Genomic DNA, 21,358 nt, shown 5'->3' with positions numbered 1-21,358 from the left:
AATGACCTCTATTTTAATTAATAGGATAGCCAGACTGTCTCCTGATTAAGGGAAGAATAAAAGTAATTTCAGAAGGAGAAATTAAAGTGATTTTAGACACCTGAGAAAACTGGAAAGGGGAAACTAGCTATAAAAGCTAAGATGCAGCATGCAAGAGGAAGACAAAAGGTCTGAAACCCTGGCTGCCATTTTGTCAGAAAGGAAACCAAAATGAGTTAAATCAGGAAGAGACAGATATTCGATGTGACTTAAATGTAAATACAGTAAACACAGTTTTATTTACCCACATGCATATTTTATAAACATGTTCCTATGCTTCCTGCTTTAAGTGTTAAGAATAAATGTTTGTAGTTGCTTTGTCACCTTAACCTGGCTTGAATTAAGTGTAATTTAAGATAACTGGGTAACAATAAGACACTGCACCCAATGCAAGTTTAGAGCATGAGACTTGGGACACTTCAACAAGTGTCTCCGTTGACCATCACATCCTCTGCGGCATCTGCCAGAAAAATGAATGGGTTCCTATTTTACCTGTGCAGGTCAGATAGGTAGTTGGTGCCATGGGAGTCAGGAGAGGCAGAAGTCTCTTTCAGTGACTGCTGAAGTGGGATTCAATCGCCTAACTGATGCCTCAAGTGACATTTTGGATGCTCTTAAGGTATCATGCTCGGTTTTCAGCTGCTGCCCAGAAGGGCATTGTTGCCAACATTACTTTTTCCTATTTGCCAATCCCATGCAAAAGTCTCAGAAACTACAGTATCCCAAATCACACCAGACATATCTTCAAACCAACCCCGAGTCGTACTGATGCCCCTCGGCCATGGAGTAAGATGCTGACTGGAATGCATTCCTAAAACCAAGAGTCACACGGAATAGTGCAACAATCACATTTTTTGATTCTTAACTATCCGATCTACCTCCTAAATAGTTAAAGGGTGGGCACAAGAATCTTCCTTTGTAGAGTGCCTTTTCAGCTCAGCAAACAAAAATTGAAAATGTGTCTGTTAGAAGAAAAAACAGTTCCACAGCTTGAGACTCCAAAACTAGTGAAGCTTATAACAAAACAACAGTTATTATCAGTAGGACAAAATAATGTCATCACTGAAAAAAAATACATTTGTCTCTGACAGCAACCTGAGAAATACAATTTTTCCCCTAAGTAGTTACACAACAAGCTGGATTTTCATTCACTGCCTGGGAGAAAACATGCTTTCAAAATTTAATACCTTGCTTCTGTTCACAATTCACAGCGCATCCCAAAATAAGCTGAAGCATTCTCCCAAGCTCCGCAGCATCAGCATGCTCTCCGATCAGGTTAACATCAGGAAGGATGAAGTCATTAATCTGTTGCCCTAGAATCTGCATAAAGACCCAGTACATATATGTCTGTATCACTACACATATACATCCACACACATTTCAAAATACAAAGATGATTCAGAATCAACAAGAGCAATTCACTCGTACTTTAACATAGTTTTCAATCCACCTGTAAAACAAACTAAATTGCCTAACACCTAACATCCAAATATTAAACCACACTGCTTGATACAACTATTATTTGGGAGAAGACAAACCTGACTGTCTCAACTAATACAAAACTATTAGTTTCAAACTCAGCAAGATTTTTTTCTTCAGATAAGAAAGGTAACAAAGGCAGGCTTCCACAGTGATCAACAACACATGGATAATTAAATCTTTTTTTAAAGCATTCCATTAAAAAAATCTGATGCCTAAAAACACCTTACGTAGCATAAAATATTACACACAAATCTCACATTTCTTACCACTAGAAAGCGAGAAATTGATATATTTCACTTATACGATACATGTGTCTAGCACTGATGGATGGCAAATATAAGACAGTAAAAAACTCGATCACTCAGCCTCGTACTTTTAGAGAATTTAAGAATATTTAGCAAGTCTCAGAGATAAGAAAGCTAATTCCATGGAAGAGAATTTGAGGTAGTAGTACAATACATAATTAAACAGCCCACATGCAGAAAGAAAAACAAAACAAAACAAAAAAACCCCATGTGACTTACAATTAATGTAATCTGATTTATAATTAAGAAGGATTTACATTAATGATTGTCAGTAGAAGGAATTAAACAATTCTGCTAAATTGTTCATAAAGAGCTTTCAGGGGGCTGAAAATATGAATATGAACTATGGAATTAACACATATCTGACACATTAATTGTGGATAAAAAGAAACTGTCACTTCTTAAGCAAGGTGCAATAAAGAAACAATGACTACGGAGGGAATCAGTCATTTGTTTGCTGGATGCCCTTTTTAGTGTTAATACTCAAGAAAAACAGAAAATGTATTTACAAAAAACATTTAACAGAAGTATATGAAGAATACATGGAAATCAAGCCATTCAAAAGTTTTCCAGGGTTGGGCTTTGCAGAATTGTTGTGGTTGAGTTTGTTCGTGTTTTGTATGGTGGTTTTTGTATTCTGGCATTATTTTTTAAACAGCTGTCTCAAAGAATGAGCACCAACACTACTAAAAATCTCTGTATACTTTAAAGGACCCTGATTCATTCTTGTTGGAAAAGACTTCCTTCAGGTCATTCTAGTGAGAAAATAAGAATTCTGTGAATGCATCAAGCACAATGGAAAATATTACCATTGTATATAGACTGTGACAATACAGTAAAACACAATATCCTTTGAATTATACAAATCTGTTATGTGTTTATATATTGATCTGTAGTTCCTGAATTTCTTTTAAATGCAATGCCGGATTCAAGTTAATAGTACTACAACAGCTTCATAGTTACTGATAACATAATTGCTGTTGAAGAAAGCTGAAGGGAAGAGGCATATCAGTAGGCACTATGAAGAAGCCAAGGATGCGAAGGTGTAAATAGAGGATTTGTAATAAAAATGAGATAAAATTTTAATTCAACAAAAAAAAAATAAATTGAAAGAAATATGAAAATGAAGGATAGACTCTGCAATAAATATCTTGAGATGAAAAAGAGCATTTTCCCCCCTTTTTAAAAAATAAATATAAAAGACGTTTACAAAAAAATGAAAGTTTCAATTCCAGAGCAGCAGAGTTCTGCAGCAAGATTACTGGGGTATAACAAAGCATGCAAGCTACAAATAGATAACTTTGGCTTCTTGTTCTTCCATACTATAATCGACAAAGACAGCAATGTAGGATAGCTATTGAAAGACTGTCCTCCTGAATGCAATACAAATTTTTGAAGACGAACAAAATTAGCATATACACTTTTCAAAGGCTTGTAGATGATTTAAAATGGTTCTTACCTCATGGTTATAATCCAATATTCCTTTTAAAATTTTCTTCAGGTTGCTTACCTATTTGACAAGAAGAAGGAAATACAATAAATGCAGGTAATAAATTACAGAGAAATGATCATAAAGTAGGCAATCACAGAAGAATCACACAAAAGAATCATACAACTACATCTATTTGCACACTGAGACTTTCTGTTTGAGCAGTTTAATTTAGAGTCATGAAAGTTATGCAACAGTCCCTTATAATCAGAATTCCAGACCTGATCACAAATCTTTATTAATTGACAGAACCCATTTAAATTTATGAAAAACATCACATTGTCTTGGATAGGCTTTAGATCAGACTCTAAAGCATGAATCTTTTTTGGAGTACTTGTTTATCTTAGGATTATTTTTGTATCCAGAAGCTGAAACATTCTCTTCCTCCTTTCTTCTCTTAAAGTCTCCTGGTGATCTACTTTCTGCAGAGATAAACCTCTTCTTCCAAACCAAAACCAGCTGCTGCTCAATATCCTCCTTTATTCCCAACCTATTTAAGCTTAATTTATTAACTTTCTCATTAATTAGTCCTCTTAGTTCTTTCATTTTGGTTCATGTCTGCCCCTGCCCCAGTTCTTTACAATTGAATGTCTGTCTTACAGTATCAAGGCAAAATTCACATTTCTCAGTGATGCCTTCACTGCCATACAAAGATAGCTTCTGTTCACTTGCATAACCAATGGCATCAGTTAAGTGTCTCCTGCTGTATAAAATCTATGCCACACTTCTCTAGTACTGAGTACTGCTCCCTTTCTGGCAAAAATCCATTTATATCAAGTCTCTGAGATAAAGAGTGCATTTAAAAATTATAAAAACGCCCAATGGATCTCATAGGTGATATTTAGAAAAAAAAGAAATCTTTGCTGAAAGTAACTGCTACAGATTTCCACCAATTAATGTCCAAGTATTTAAGCAAGGAATTTAGATAACAGCAGCAATGCACTGCCTCCTGTGACAGCGGAGCGGCTGAGGGAACTGGGGCTGTTTAGTGTGGAGAAAAAGAGGCCGAGGGAAGACCTTATCGCTCCCTACAACTACCTGAAAGGAGGTTGTAGCGAGGTGGGTGTTGGTCTCTTCTCCCAACTAACAAGCGATAGGATGAGAGGAAACGGCCTCAAGTTGCACCAGGGGAGGTTTAGATTGGATATTAGGAAAAATTTCTTCACCAAAAGAGTTATCAAGCATTGGAACAGGCTGCCCAGGGAAGTGGTTGAGTCACCATCTCTGGAGGTATTTAAAAGACACGTAGATGTGGTGCTTAGGGACACGGTTTAGTGCTGGACTCGGTAGTGTTAGGTTAATGGTTGGCCTTGATGATCTGAAGGGTCTTTTCCAACCTAAATGATTCTATCATTCTATGAAGTCTATAAACAGTTTCTGCAAAGACTGAACCTGACTGAATTAGGATTCACAAAGTGCTGTTGCTGACAACAGTAGCCACAGCGGCAAACTGTGGAACTATAACAAAGGGAAAGCAAAAACTCTCAAATCCCAACTGTCTTCAAAGCCCACAATAACTTCTATTGATTATATTCCAAAAACATCCAGCTAGGAGATTCTGTCCACTGACAGAAGTCATCTATCTTCCAAAAAATCTGAGGAAACACTACAGAAAACAGTTAGGAAACATGATACTGAAATCTAGGGACAAACTCAACACTTCAACACAGTCAACAGACAAAATGATGAAAGCAAAATCCAGTCTCTTTTCTAAGAGAAACTGAAGACAGGAACAGGCTAACACTAAAAGATTTAGCTATGAAATCCAAAGTGATAATGAACTGATTACCTTATTCCTATTAATCCACTCACTTTTGGAAACAAGTGGCAAAAGCTGACCACTTATTGAGATATAAGAACATCCTGATTGTCTTCATAATCACTGAACTTTAAGTCACACAAGAAACAAAAATTCACTTGGACCTGAAAAGTGACACATCAAATATTCTGACAACCTAGAATGAGAACTGCAGATGCTACGTGATAGCAAATATACAACACCATTTACTGTCCCTCCCATAACAGCATAATAATTAGTTTACTTTCAGGTTTACACCCCCAAACACATACTATTTCTGTATTATTACACATAACACATCATGCTTCTGTAAGAACAACTGTCTTCTACCTGTCTGCCCAAAAGCAATCACCACTACCTCTACAAGGCTATGCACAATCATAACCAAAGTCTGCAACAGATTTAAGAATTTAAAGAAATGTAAATGAATTTTATTTTTATGTCAAATCACCACAAAGAATACTGCACTGATTGGAATATAATTTTCAAACTTGATTCATTAAAATCTTCCAGTTTGTAATTTACCTGAGTCTGCTGCAGAAAGTGCCACAGAAACGCAAAGGCCATGTTGCAGAATTTAAGTCCAGTTTACCGATGAGAACATTGTGAGGAACCTTGAACTTGAACATAATCCCAAAAAAATGAGAAACAAAATGGAAAGCACCCACCTACAAAATACTTCTTTTCCCCTTTCTTTGTAAGCATTGTTTGAATTAAAATCCCTTAAACACAAAGAGTCATCTTCCTCCATACAAGTTTCATAGAGCTTAGAGTTGAGATACTGGAACAAAATCAATATTGATCAAAATCTGTCATCAAAACTAACATATAGGTTAGCATCCTCAGAAAAAGAAAACAGGAAACAAACTGAAAAAAAAACTTGTCTTGGAGGTCCTATTTTATTCCACTGTCAATCAGCAGTACCAGGATAACTTGCTTTCAAGAGTTAACTGTACCATCTTTGTATCTGGCATACAATCAGACAATTATAAGGCTAAAGCAGCTTCTTTATAAACTGGCTTAAACTTAACAATGATCTTCAGTATTACTTGGAGGGCTCTCCATTTATTTTTTTTTAACTTGTCTGCAGTGAATATACTTAGATGGTTCTACTGCCACTGGCAGAGAATCATCATGGGGTAACTACCACAAATGTTTTCTATTTTGAGATTCAACTCAGTAGTTCCAGTAACATTTGTCAGGTCATAGCATAAGTTCTTAAAAGGAAGACTTCAAACAGACATGAATGAAAATGAACAACAGCACAAGAAAGTGCTAAAGACAAGCAATTACATCAGAATTCTAAATCACAGCAGGTGATTGTTGTTCAGAATTCTTTTTTTCTCTTCTTAAGCACATGGGGAAAACCTAACTATAACTAGTTAACAAAGACCATTAAATCATGCAAGGATAGAACACAAGATAGAATTTCCAATATCAATCATGACTATAAAGCGCTGTATTGTCCTTTGGAGATCAGCCCATGATTACATAGGACGCTTATTTGCTTGCATCAGCAACCTGACTTCCGCCTTTTCCATACAAAGCATGTACACTACCCTCCCAACCCCTTTCATAGGCATTCTGTGCACCCATACCTCTGTTGGAAAAGACATGAAACTTACTGGGGAAAAAAAAAATAGTGACAACTGTGCTTTATTCCACTTCAAAGCTGTTGCAACTCACAATAGATGGATTATTAATTATTTCTAGATGAATCTCTGTTCATTTACAATCTCTTTTCCATCTGTCGTTTCCTGTTTTACTTCCCCAATCTCATATTACCAAGGAGAGGACATCCCCTTTGAACTAATGCATCCACAAAGGCAACCTGCATGTTATCATTCATTCTTTGAACACCTAAATTTCACTAATATCCACAGCAGAGCTGTGTGGATGTTCCTGATGTTAAATGATGGTTACCCTCTCAGTTTATAGCTGTCTTGGCTATAGTATAGTACTACATAGTTAGCACACACTGCTCAGTATGAGACTGACCCTTATTACACAGCATTAACCTGACTGGAATGAAAGCAGAGATGATGTGCCCTGGGTTACTGAAGGCAACACATGATCTGGCAACACCATACAACTTAATGTTTGCGGATTTTTTCTCCTTTTTTTTTTTCCCTCACCTGTCATATGAAATCTATTTTTATTTAATTACAATTTACTTACTGGTTCCAAACTGAGGGTATGTAAGGGTAGTCTGTCCAGATTTCTCTCTTTATGAATATTCTTGAGCAACAGAAGGAAAGCCTGATCAAGTGGACAGTAGAAATGCCCTTAAGCTTGTGATCGCTGACAAAAAGGGAGCATGGGTCATCTAATCTCTTGTTTTCTCTCTAACATTATGACAGCCAGTCTCCAATTTTGCATTTATCCTTGTATCACATGTATGACTGAAATGCTGTTTGTGCTGAAGACTCTGTGTAAATTGACTTATCCTTATACATTTCAGATCCTGAAGTGTCTGAATGGGAACCCCAATGTTCTGAAATGCTGTTCAACAGTATCTTTCCTGGGTAATTATGCACAGACCTATTTCCCTTCACACAGGTTATAATTAAGAACCTTATAACCTCTGGAAATGTTGCCAGGGTACACTTGCAAGTGGTGAGAGAATTCTTAATCAATCAGCTTCAGATATCTCATTAAGGTACATATTCTTACCGGCTGCACTTAAAAGGGGGGGGACAGGGAGGGGGCCCACTGGGGAGAGTGTGCATGCATCATTCCCACTACATACATGAGGTTTCTGCTCTAAGCTGCATTCTGCGGGAGTCTGTCTCTTCACTGATTATAAATGGAGTCTAGAGAGAGACTATACCACTAGCTTTGGGGGTTATCCCCCTCCAACCTGTCTTCTGCAAAAAGAAATCCCCAAAAGAACAGATACAGACATTTCCTTGAGTTAAATGACAATTAAAAAAAAAAATTAAATGTGGCTCTGAACACAGAGAGCATTCCTACATTAAACCTATATTTGGAGACATTGTGGACTTAGGAATTAAGGGTATATCGAAACAGAATTAAATATATCAGTTGCTAATTATCTTTTTGACAGAAATGAATGCTGGCTTACAATACACCTATAATCTCTGCTTCTTGCTTGCAGAAAAACATTCACATGACAGGCTTCCACTCTTATCAGAAAAAAACCTCCAAAAGGCTGCTCATGAATAAGTGCTCCCTTTCCTTGCAAAGGAACAAGAAAGTAGCAGAAAGATGATACTGTACACTGAAAACTAGCTTCCATTACTCCATCAGTCAACCCAGCTTGTACTGTAGAAGAATTCAGAGCAAACATAACTACTACTGCAGGGAGTAAAAAATTAATTCTCAAAAATCAGGTTTGTTTAGTTACATTACAACACTAAGACTAAGTAGTCTGTGCTCTAATTTAATTGATTATTCCATTTTGTAGTATTGTATCAAACACAAGGCATTCAAACTGTACTAGTTGCAGATAGCGGCTCCTATTGTTTGAATGTGCTATTCAGTAATGGAACAAACACAGCTTGCTACTATAAACATTGATAAAATCGTACTTTAAACTGATGTGGTAGTCTGAATGCCAAAGCAAAAAGTCCAGAAGAAAAAGTTAGAAATCAAGCTGAACAATATATTTCCTTCCTTTCCCAAGCTAGGTACAACCACACCGAATGGAAGGGGGGGGGGGGGGGGGGGGGGAAGGGGGTGTTAGTTTTATTCCATCCCTCAGACAGTCAACAACTTACTCTGTAATTGCCAAAATTGACATGTGTGTATCAAATCATTAACTGTTTAAATTTCTGTTCTGTTACTGGTATTCCTGTACAACTTGACATGGAACTATTCTTGTTTCTTGATTACGGAATTTCATTCCTGCAAAATTTTGGCAACAGAATTATCTTCTATGCTGTTTCCCATTTTCAATAAAGGCCATTTTACCTTCAAAATGTCTTCTTCTTCAGCATGAAATACTAGTGTGTACACAGTTTAAACTCTGACTATATTACAGTGTTCAGTTGTACATCAGAAAAGAGGTATGTCTTTGCTTTTTTTTTTAACCACAACATAAAATTGCAGTTAAGGCAGCAGTGAGAAGTAGGTTTTTTTGTTGCCCAAGGGAAAACATAAACTGCTATGTACACTGATGTATGCTATGCCTGAGAAATTTTAACCCCAAAGAAGTAACAACATGTTTCTTTACTAAACACAGTAGACAAAGATCTGGTCAGCTGTAATACACAGAATGCTTGCTGAATGCTTCCTACTTCGCAAGACCCCTGAGTTCTAACATTTCCTTTTTTCTATCCTGTGCATTGCTCAGTCTCTCAAGTCAGACAACCTGCCCTGAAACCAAGAATATAACAACACCTTTGTGAATTTATACATTTGTTTTAAACTGGTACAGCAACAGGAAAAATATTTTTAATATGACTGCATTCTTGCAGTTATTGGAAAGTGAACTGCTCAACAAAAAAAAAAAAAAAGCAAGCTGAGCCATCTATTCATGTTTATTCCCCATACAGGACAGCATTCAATTCGAAGTTAACAATTGCATAATTTTCTGAGTATCTCTTTCAACAGAAGCCCTCTTTCTAGGAGGGCTGTATCAGGCCTACACTAACCTGTATCAGGCCCTCCTAACCACTGTTCCACAAAGTAGAACTACCTGCACATTACATTTTGGTTTGTTTGTTTAACTTATTTCCCCTACTAGACTGGCTCCTCTATGTGGTTCATGATATCGAGAGCTTGTGTAAGTGGTGACTATTACACCATGTATATGATATCGGAGGCAAAGAACAACTATGTTTAGCAACAAGAACATAATTCAGCTCATTACCATGACTTGTGAGGTAGTGAGATAACCCAATTATCATATCTCATGGTGCTTCTTAAAATATGAAGGGAAATCAATATCATCAAGTCATGCAGAAGTATGTTGCCTGCATTTTAGATCTAATGACAAACAAATAGAAGTGCACAGATTCAAAGTGTTCCTACAAGCCAGACTATAAATGACGGATTGACTGATAGACATTTGAACAACTAGATTACCAATAGTGTTTACTCACACATAAAGAAGAAGAACAGTTGGTAAAGTATAGGATTACTTTCCTGGTTACAAAATAAGAGTTAAAATATCACATTTGTGCCTTTTAGTATTCTTTGTGAAAAGGGAAGTGGTATATAAAAAATGTATACAAAAAGCTGGAGTACACATCTCTTTCAAACAAAAAAAAAATCAGTCTTTAGTTCTCATTTACATGGATAGAAGAAAAACAAGAAGGAATGACATCAGCAAGAAACTGAAATTTGACCTGATGTTTTTCCAACCTCAATCACACAAGGAAGTTACTAGATTGCTCAGCTTTTTTTTTTTTTATTCACACCTGCTAAGCCTTAGTAACTGCCAAATTGGTGGAAAACAAAAAAAAAATCTATTCCTCAAGCTCCACATAAAAGCTACAGAAGCTGCTGCTCTGCTTTCGATCAGCTGAAATGCTATTACAACAAACAGTTCTCAGTTCGTTGTTCTCCAAATTTAACAGCCAAGACTTCAATATTCCTCAGAAAAAAGCCACAGAAATATTTTAGAGAAAAATAAAGCCTTGTATCCAGCTGTTCACTTGCAATTCCATGTGCTTCTTTGAAAAGTTCATTTAAATTAACTGCTCTACAAGCAGCAGAACTAACAAAGCTTTTTTAGGGATCACATCTTTTATTCACCAGCCAGTCAATATATCCTCATCAATGTACCCATGTTTTTGCTGGCAGCCCTGGTAGACAACACACTCTAAAGCTGCTCAGACGTGCACACAGCTGGCCAGGCAGCAGAGACCATGCTGACAGGTCTGCTGGCCAAGTCAAAACATATACAGCAGCAGTATGCTCCATCCTTGACTCAGGCGGGACTTATCTGTGTGTCCCTTCTATTCAGCCAGTGATGTTGATGAGCCTGTAAGTACTAGAGCATTTCACAGTTGTAGCCCTTCCCCAGATGCTCAGAAGGGTTTTTGGTGGCCACAACAAAACGGTTTTACAGGAAACATGAACTAACAGACAAACCATCACTATTTTGTTTCCCCAAGTAGGCAGGCTGGAAATAGCAATTTAGAAAGGTACATGTATCATTCTGTAAACAAAACTGGTCAGAAACTACACTAACATCCGCATGTGAAACTATGTTCTCCAGGTTTTATAAACCAAAATGCTCCTCAGCCGTAGCACTGTAAATTCTTGCCTTAACGTTTGCAGAGAAAGTACTAGAATACCAAGTGATGCAAATGACCCAGCAAATAGACTGTGGTTAAAAAACATGCTGAGTACAAACAACACAGAAAAAACAGTACTTCCTCTCCTAAAGCTCAGTAGTTTGCCATTTTTATTTAAATAAATTGCTTATTATTCTGCTATTTTTGTACAGCTGCTTCTCAGAGCTCTTTTTTTTAATGCTACATTCACACTTTGCATTTAAAAAAATCTTTCATAACATTTGAAAAACAAAGAGAGGTAATTGATGCATAAAATTTATTTTAATATTTTCCTTTTAAATTATTGAAACCTATTTACAAGCTCAAAATGTCTTTTCTTTGCTAAACTGCAGGACTACAACAACATAAAAAACAAGTAAGTGTAATTAAAATGGTCTAAAATTCAAAATGCTGTATTATAAAGCAAGGTCTTAATCTAGAAATGTGCTAATATTTAGGTACAATATTGTATTAAGAACTGAAATACAGATTCGCAGACAAGCAAAGTAAGTCAAATACCTTTAGCCTCCAATTATCTCCTACTTCTGTTTTGATCCTGTTCAGCCAATTTTCATCAAAGTAAGCTGGATCTCTGAAACACAAAAAATGTAGAGTATTCGTTAAAAACAAGTTACAGAAACTGTGAGGATACCTTGGTGATTAAGCCCCTATCTCAGGCTGAGGTTATTTAAATGACTACCTCTGCATCCGACACATGGCCTGTATACAGTAGTTCAGAATCCTGCTACTGCTCAGTTTTCTAAGGCTTTGCACCCTGTTGACAGCACAGCTTCATTTGTGTGCCATGAGTAGCTAACACTTTTGAGGAGGCTGCTGTACTTGGAATGCATTTTGCCAGTTTTTCCCTCTGTAAGTTCTTCTTCCTCTAATTTATCAGCTGGTGCTGAAGCAATATTTGCTTGCATTACTTGAAAGCGTTACAAAAATTATTACTTTTTCACATATTATGGATCCCTACTGCTATACACTGCTAACAACTATTCAGCTTCTAAACGGGAAGCTTGAGACTGAACAATACATATGTTGTCTTTATACAGTGAGAAGAGTTAAAAAGTATCACTGAAGTTAAGTATCTACTACTGAGACCACACTTCACTATTATTTCATCTACCAAACACTAGCAGGTTTTGCAAATCTCTTTTCATGGTAACCCTAGACAAATCTTTTTCTGAACACCTTTCCTTAAAAGTTTTTCTATCTTCTGCACTTTTGATGAGGCAATCAAGATAAAGAACAGAAGAACACCTACTGCTTGTAGAGCATACTTCTATTTCTATAAACTGCCTCCCTGTCTTCCTTCTTCTCACAGGCACCTTCCATAAGTTGCTTCTTCAAGACAACTCCCAAGACTCTCTTGCCCCCAAGTTCCAAGATCATCTAAAAGGCCAACATTTTCTACTGTCACTTAAGTCAAATTTTCCTTATATCATACAGAATTTTGAAAATGCTATGATCAGAACTAAGGTGAGAGAATGCACCACAAATAACTGGTTTTAAAGGAGTAGGTCAACATAACACAAGGTAAGGCTCATATTTCATCCAACATATAAAGTTAATATAGTTGGGGGAAAAAAAAACCTCTGTTTTTGTAAGCATAAGGCTTTTAAGAGTCTGTGTGGTAGGCCAGGTTAGAGTTTCACGTGAAGTATTCTAAGTTCTGGACTTATACTGCTGCATTTGCCACCAAGTACTATTAGATTTACTGCTGTACCTTCTACAGATAGAAGGGTTCTGGACTGAGCTCTTTTTTTAAGGGCAAGATGCCATGAGATCTTTTGGCAAAAGCTCAAGAAAACTATGAATGTGTCTGGAGATCAAAATGACATCTACATCATATATGCTGTAAACCAGCAATTACATCAGTACCGGTATTAGGGCACAGACTTTGTAGCAACAGTTTGTACCTGATGCACAGTATCTCCTGTACTCCATCTTCTTCACAATATCTTCTTCACAATGTATCAAGGTCTGCAAGCAGCCCGTGATACAATACACAGCAATGGAGAGAGATCACAAACAGCAGTGTTTCTCTACTGACACATTCCAATTGCTATTTTTACACGTTCTGTTACAGACTCTGGTGAAGATTACGGCATATTTCCTTTCCTCTGACATGGCATCCGCAAACTTATAGCTAGAAGAACAGCTTTAATTACTAGTTAAGTTGATGACTCCAAATTACTCCCATTCAAAAACAGTGCAGTTCTAGCACAGATGACAGAATCTTAAACTATGAAACAGAAAAAGCAATGTCTTATGCAGAGTTTCATCTGGTTTTGAAATAAATGTTTTCAAATAGCTTTCAAATAGCCTTTCTGCCCTCAGAAGACAGGTAAACCTAAGAATGAAATTGATTCAAATTCACACAAGATCTACTAGGGATGAAGAAGGCTCACATTCAGCTTTCACATGAAACAAATGGCTCTCCTTGCAAAAAGTCTTAATTTGCCTAACTCCCACTCAATCACAACAAAATCACCTGGACAATAATGAAAAAAAAAAGAGTTCAAGCCCCATGCAGCCCCACTTGATTCTGTTTGAGGTGTGGAGTTCAAAAAGCACCCTAGTACCTTTCAGATGGGTCTTCTGGGAATCGCCAACAGCCAAGTGAGCCTTGCTTACAACACACTCATAACTACAAAATGTTTATGCAGCAGAGTGAGAAAGCAGGTATGCCTAATTACCTGTGCTTCACCAGCAAAAAAGACCAACGGGACTTTCTTAAGGACTGTATCTTGCCTTTTTAAGGATTGCACTTGGTCACTAACATCTTCAGCTGCTTCAAGGCTGCAGTGCCATGAATATACCAATTCTTTACTTACCATTTTCACTGTAAATAATGACTCTAAGCAGCAACATGGGTAAGCATAAACAACTGCCCACAAGCAGAATTATATTTGGACTGACTGGATGGCTAATATTGCATACCTTATTTTCAACAATAAGGGCATCAGCTGAGGAAGAGTAAAAAGATTTCACAGTCAGCTCCAACTCATTCCACTCTGGAAGCCTGTACTTCAATAGCAATTAAGCAGCTTTTCTCAGCTACTACTGCAATAAAAGTAACACATGCAACTGGCCTTCACTGTCTTGATGGAAGTATACCTACACCTTTATATATGTCATCAGACATATATAAGGAAGGTCCCTGAGAATTAAATCTAAACTCAGTGTGGTAGTCCTCTCCCACAGATCCCGTTTTTTTTTTTTCTTTTTAAGTATACAAACCTCATGAAAGCATTCAAGGGTCCAGCAGCTGATAAGCAATGCATTCTAAATCATGAACACATAACAGTGGTCAGAGTAGTACCAACAATTCTCTTTACAGCACCTTCATGCAGATTACACAATAATTAGTAGCATATTGCAAAAACACTTTGTCAGGAATACAACAAGCAGAAAAGCAACAGGTGGGGTATCAACACCAAGCAAATCTAGAATGATCATCCTTTCCTCATCCATAAATCACCTCAGAATCATTCCTAGTGTGCCGTTATAATTTCATTTCTGTCCTCAAAAGTCCGATTAATGTTCAGAATTAATACAAACAGCAATGCTTTCTCTCTGTATCAAACTAATGGAAATCAAATCTGAAATAAAAAAATTTCCATCAGAATTTCTACAATTTCTACAAATACTTTTTAAAAGGGGCTTCCAGACATTAGGTCATTCACAGCCCTTGCTGCAAACAAGTGTCCCTCTGCTGAAGCTTTGGGAATCATGATTCAATCATATTCAGAGTTCTTTAACTCCCTTAGTCCATGTCATTAAGAAAGATGTTGTCCTTTCTTACAGTAAATATGAAAATGTGTGGTTGAGAACCAAGAAGCCGTGATCACAAAACCTACTAGCTCATTTTGAAGAGGTACTGCACTAAACAAGGGCAACAGAAAACTGACTGGAGCATCATCGTTTCCATGAGATGACTTGTTTGAACCAAGCATTTTGAAGTCAGTAAGTTCCTGAGCCTAGATCCAAACTTGGACAATCTCTTGCACTGGATAACTTTCCAGGTTTAGAAAGGTATTTGTATGTCAGTTGATTGCTGCCTGGTATCTGAATAGTACTGCAGATAACTGGAACTTTTCTTCAGAGCACAAGACACTTATGCTGTTGTTAATACTGTATCACTTCATGTGATGTTGTTTTCAGCAGTGCTCATTTATACCATCTCCATCTTATTTTGTATGCAAATTTTCCTTTATTTAAGCAATCATCTCTCCACATCATAGATGCCAAGAGACAGAAATATTCTGAAGAAAACCAACCCACAGAGCATGTAGTATAACTCATGATTATTACTCATTTTAACAGTGGTACAGTAAGCTGCTTTAAAAAATGTCTATTTACAAAAATTTCCTTCCCCCAGTGATATACAAAAGCATGGGTTTTGTGTTCTGCATGTATCAAAACATACACAGCATGCTGCAATGTATAATATAAAAAATGAATAATTCATTAAGTGGGGCACAATGCACAGATGACAAATGAAAATATATATCTTCTCTTACATTTACCAAGGCCAGTATGACAGATGAAGAAAGAATTAAAACAAGAGAGACATCTGGTACTAAACAGTCTCCAGAGTGGGATGAAAGGAAAATTTAAAACTCTAGTATAAAATAGGGAATTATGCTGTTCTAGGGATACCAATGGACAGTGAAAACATGACTAACACCAGTGAAAGCTACAAAAAAAAACACAAAGAAAAAGAGGATGCAATTCAGAAGCAAGCTATGGCACTTCTATGTACTCTAAACAGCATAAGCTACATGACTGCAGGCAGACAGTCTACTCGTAGACAGTTCAAACATTTTCTTTTGCTTTGAATCTTTACTGCACTGTAAAATAATCATCAACACTGACTTTGTACAGGCATCTTTTCTTACTGTATTTCATACCAATTCTAGTCAGAGGGACCAGTAACCTTGACATCTGAACACAAATGAACAGTGAATCTTACAGAATAATACAAAGAAACATAAGCTAGAGCATAGGCTGAATTTCTTTCTCTGACATAATATAGTTACCACTGGAGAATTCCATTCAATGGTACTTTAACCTGAAATTCGAAGATAAAGGTTTTATGATAGAAAGAAAGAAAGTGTCCTTCAGGGATTTACCAACACCTGTTTATTAACAACTGAATCTGTAAGCAAAATGCTCATGCTTGGTTACATAGCACACATTTCTGCCATTTTATATCACACACTACATCAGTGAAAAGCTTCTGAAGGTGTCAGTAATTCCCTCTGTATGCTTTTCTTCTCACAGCCTCTTCCAATTGTTTTATTACAGAAAATTCTGCTACATGAGTTGTTGCTTCTGATGAATAGCCCCTACTTGCAAATAGGCTGCTACCTTGAGTGCAAAAAATATTGAGAACAATGTACAAAAAAATTGAGAACAATGGAAGGAGCTGCTGATCCCTTCTGAACACTTGACACAAGGCACAGCTGTTTTTTATCAGCTGATGAATAAGGAATATTCTTCCTTTTTTTCTTTTACTGACAACAAATCCTACAGTTCTGTGTTATGCAAATTTTCTGTATATCTGTCATGGTTTAACCCCAGCCAGCAACTGAGCACCACACAGCTGCTCACCCCTCCCCCCTCCCAGTGGGATGGGGAGGAGGATCAGGGGAAAAAAAAGTAGAACTCGTGGGTTGAGATAAAAACAGTTTAATAACTAAAGTAAAATAAAATATAATACTAACTAATAAAAATTAAAATATAATAATAATAGTAGTAATGAAAAGGAATATAACAAAAAAGAGAGAGAAATAAAACCCAAGAAAAGACAAGTGATGCACAATGCAATAGCTCACCACTCGCTGACCAATGCTCAGCCAGTCCCCGAGCAGCAATCCGCCCCTCCTGGCCAATTCCCCCCTCTTTATATACTGAGCATGACGTTCCATGGTATGGAATATCCCTTTGGCTAGTTCGGGTCAGCTGCCCCGGCTATGCTCCCTCCCAGCTTCTTGCACACCTGCTTGCTGGCAGATCATGGGAAACTGAAAAATCCTTAAGATAAGCACTACTTAGCAACAACTACAACATCAGTGTGTTACCAACTTTATTCTCACACTAAATCCAAAACACACTGTACCAGCTACTAAGAAGAAAATTAACTCTATCCCAGCCGAAACCAGGACAATATCTAAGCAACTAATTCCCTGAACTAGAGATCTCTTTGAAACTGTTCCTCATCATAAACTACTGTCTTAATTTCATCTTGTCCCCACTATCTCCTGCTCCCATAAGTACCAATGGACTCTTTCTATGAAGGTGGAGGTTAAAAAAATAGAACAAATAGAGAGTTCAAACTTTTAAACGTCAAAGTTTTCAAGAAGAAATGCTATCCTTACTCTGCTATGGAAATATATCCAGATCACTGGATCACCCTAACATCTTTCAATTTTCATCAATGCTCTACCTCACTTAATTTCAGTTCTTCACTGATTGCATTTTTTCCATTCATAGCAAACTCTCTTTTTTTCTTTTTTCTTTTCTTTTTAAATTGTCACTGGATATATTAATCTGCTCTTTCAGCGATTTTTTAAACATTAATTAATTTACTATAGAAGAAGTCCTGATGCACCCAAAAGTTGTCAGAATTGTCCCCTCCCACCTTTATGTAATTAACCTATTAGTACTATTAGCCTCAAAGAACACACATTGATGAAGAACCCTAAATGGGAGGCAGCCATACTGACAGACACTCAAATTTCAAGGAACATCCATTACAGAAATAGTAGTTTACCCTTCTCAATGGAATAAGAGTAACAGCGTTTAAGCTTTGTGTCTCCAGTCGAGACAATAAATTTGTCCTTTGAAGATTAACTGGTTGAGAGATTTTCATGTCAAAGCCACAACTGTTCAAATTTTCACTGCAAATGACATCTGTTTGCAGTGACCTGGTGCTTACAGGCTGTGCTTGCTCTTTGCTATTTAACGTCACTGCATGACTTTTCCAAATAACCTTGAGCACCCAGCTGTCTTGCTCTTACACATTTCTATACCTGCAAAATTTTGTTCTACATGGTTATCTTTCTCGGGACAGAGAGGGAGCCAGTGCTGTTAATATAAAAAGAAGGGTAGACTGGAAAAGCCTACTCTAGACTTGCTTCATATCGTTGAACATTCCCTGATTCCTGACTAAGTATTCTTCCTGTGGTATCTGTTTGAAGGAGCAAAAAGAGGATTTCACTGGTAGTGTCGAATTTGTTCTTGTTTTTAAGAAAGAATACTTAAAATGGCTTTGTCAACATGCTCCTGATCAGTTTTCTAGACAACTATACAAACGCTGATCCCTGTATTTTGCCTATGTTCCTGCCTCTCATGTCCAGGGAAACGGACAATGTTTGGCTATTCCGCAACCCTTGGTATCTACTTCAAAAATCAATTGGAGCCATCTTCTGTTACTACCAAAAAAAAGAACCAATAATATTTTCCCTCAAAAATCATTCATATATTATCATTCCTGTTTTACAATCCAAGATCAGCTTGCTGCTGCACTTCAAAGTTTATCTCAACAAGAATGGAGTCAAGATTTAGCAATATTATTGCTAAATGTCTGCATGAGAATCAATGTATTCACTGCACAAGTATGCAAAATGGTAAATCTGAAGCACAACTATCAGAAAGACAGCAAAATACTAATTTTGTCAGGTTCCAATTATTACCTAGGGCATAGAGAAAGAACTTTAAATTGCTTAGCTGATCTTTACATATAAACTGGGTAAATTAAAGAATTCCCACATTCAGTATCAGCATGGCAATTGCTACAGGAAATATTTTAAAATCATGCTACAGAAATGCAATATTTGTATTGTACATTTCTTTCTAAAACATCAGTTCATCAGCTGAAAACAGTATCTCAGAACAGTTTTCCTTTCTTAATACCGCAGCAGGGTGAAAGGCAGTATTTCAAGTCATGGTAGTACCAGGCTAAAATTGTCATTAAGGTTATTGAGGGGCCTTTGACAGTGAAGTTTCATTTTGGTTTGTATGAAGGCATATTATGTTTTAGATCCAAATTCTGACTAGTCTTTGAACTAGTCAATCAAGAATATATACAGTTAACTTAATGATGGGCCAACAGTTAAGTGGAATCTGTACCCTACAGAAGAACTACAGAAGTTCAAGACAGATAAATACCCGTATTAAATATGTCACTATTACATTTTTTCCAAATGCTCTGAAAACAGATTCACAGATGATTATGCTGAAATCCTGACTTACTATAAAGTTTACTGAATACACCATTTATATCGTCACCACTTTTTTATATTCCAGTAGGTAAAAAAGGACGATATCTTTCCAACCCTAAGAAAAAGGAACAGTATCCAATTTATGTTGTATTTACCTTCAGACTTGTAAAGCTGATGTTCAGACTTCAGAAAACTTACAAGTGAGCTGATTTAAATGCTGGGTTGGAAAATCCATTTCTACTTGGGGGGGTGTGTCTGTGTATGTGTGTGGTGTCATCTTTTGTGTACCAGCAAAATACATTAAAATAGTAGAAAGACTGCTTCAACTACTCTGAAGCGAGAGGACTGCTGACATTACTTGAAATTAGTTTTGTTTCATGCAAAAATATGTAAAGATTGGATAATTCTTGTAAGTGATGCCTCATCTTCCTCACAGAAGGAGAAATTAAGTGCAGAAAGAAACTTTGCAGAATTTACATCTTCTTTGAAGTTTCAGGGAGGAAAGAAAGACTGTCCTCTACTTCAAACCTTTAGGATTCTACGCTCCAGATCTTACCTTTTCACATGTTAAAAAGCATTCCCTTGAAATATTTGACTACATTGAGATTTCCTCCTTCCACCTTTTTTCTTCCTATGAACTGCCAGCTCTTTCATTCACTAGGAGGAAGGCTCCTGCTCCACCTGAGGATTTGCAGCTACAGAATAATCAGTGCCCTCATAGCAGTTAAGGGGCTAGGAGCTCTGTTAAACATATCATCTGTGTTCAGTAAACTTGAGCCATGCAGCAGCACAAGAGGGAAGTGGCAAGCGTTAGGAAGGGATGGAGGACCCTCATCTTCGGACTGACTCGTCATCTAAGAAGGGTTGCTGCTTGCTAGGGGTTTGAATTCATGGCATTGTTGAAAGACTGCCAAAGCTTGTCCAGCCCTCAGACTATTACTTCTTCTGCTCTTCGACCTGGGCACCAGCTATACAGCTAGGGAGACCTGGAAAGTACCAAGTGTGATTACACGGCTCTGAAAGTTATGGTCAAGGACCAAGTGGTGTTCTCCCCAATTGCGCCAGTTAGCGGGAAGGGTCTGAGGAGCAGACAGATCCTGCAGGTCAACAACCAGCTGTGAACTGGTGTTGGCAGCAGGGTTTTGGTTTCTATGACCATAGAATCCTCTTTGAGAATCAAGGACTGCTTGGAAGAGATGGGATCCACCTGTCTATGGTGGGCAGAAGCACCTTTGCCAACAGGCTGGCCAACCTGGTAAGAACTGTTTCAAACAAGGAACAATAGAGGGAAAATACAACCAAACATCAAGTGACAAAGCAGTGGACTCTGTTGGCAAGCAAAGGGTGTGAGACGATATGAACAAGAGATACCTCATAGTCAACAAAACAGGGCTGAAGTGGGGCCACCCCAAGCATATGCACATAAATAAGGAAAGGCCTACAGAAAAACACTACAGGGAAAGCTCTCATTCTTGGGAATCAGCAAGACTGGATGCACATGTGAAGTGCTTGTGCACTAATGCATGCAGCATGGAGAACAAACAGGAGGAAACAGAGCTCTGTGTGTAGTTACAAGGCCACAGTCTCATTGGGATCATGAAGACATGGTAGGATGGCTCACATGACAAGGTTGCTGCCATGAATGAATACAGGCTCTTTAGGAAGAACAAGCTGGGAAGGCAGTGACAGGGAGATTCCCTTTATGCAAGAGAGCAGCAGGAATGTATGAGCTCTGTCTTGGGATGGATGATGAGCCAGCTGAG

The 21,358-nt window shown here is 37.4% G+C and overlaps 1 protein-coding gene across 1 annotated transcript in view; it reads right to left on the bottom strand.

The window, feature by feature from the left end:
• The window catches only part of HOOK3 (hook microtubule tethering protein 3), a 97,319-nt gene that overhangs the window by 58,500 nt on the left and 17,461 nt on the right, over positions 1–21,358 (bottom strand). The window contains exons 3-5 of the mRNA XM_050913738.1: positions 11,878–11,950; positions 3,286–3,336; positions 1,227–1,359 (exon numbers count right to left, since the gene is read on the bottom strand). Of these exons, the coding sequence (XP_050769695.1) occupies positions 1,227–1,359; positions 3,286–3,336; positions 11,878–11,950 (257 nt within the window). The remainder of the gene's footprint in view (positions 1–1,226; positions 1,360–3,285; positions 3,337–11,877; positions 11,951–21,358) is intronic.

This window comes from Gymnogyps californianus, chromosome Z (genome assembly GCF_018139145.2).
Source record: "Gymnogyps californianus isolate 813 chromosome Z, ASM1813914v2, whole genome shotgun sequence".
In the NCBI taxonomy this organism is placed as follows: domain Eukaryota; kingdom Metazoa; phylum Chordata; class Aves; order Accipitriformes; family Cathartidae; genus Gymnogyps; species Gymnogyps californianus.
This window is presented reverse-complemented; position numbering and strand designations above follow the sequence as displayed.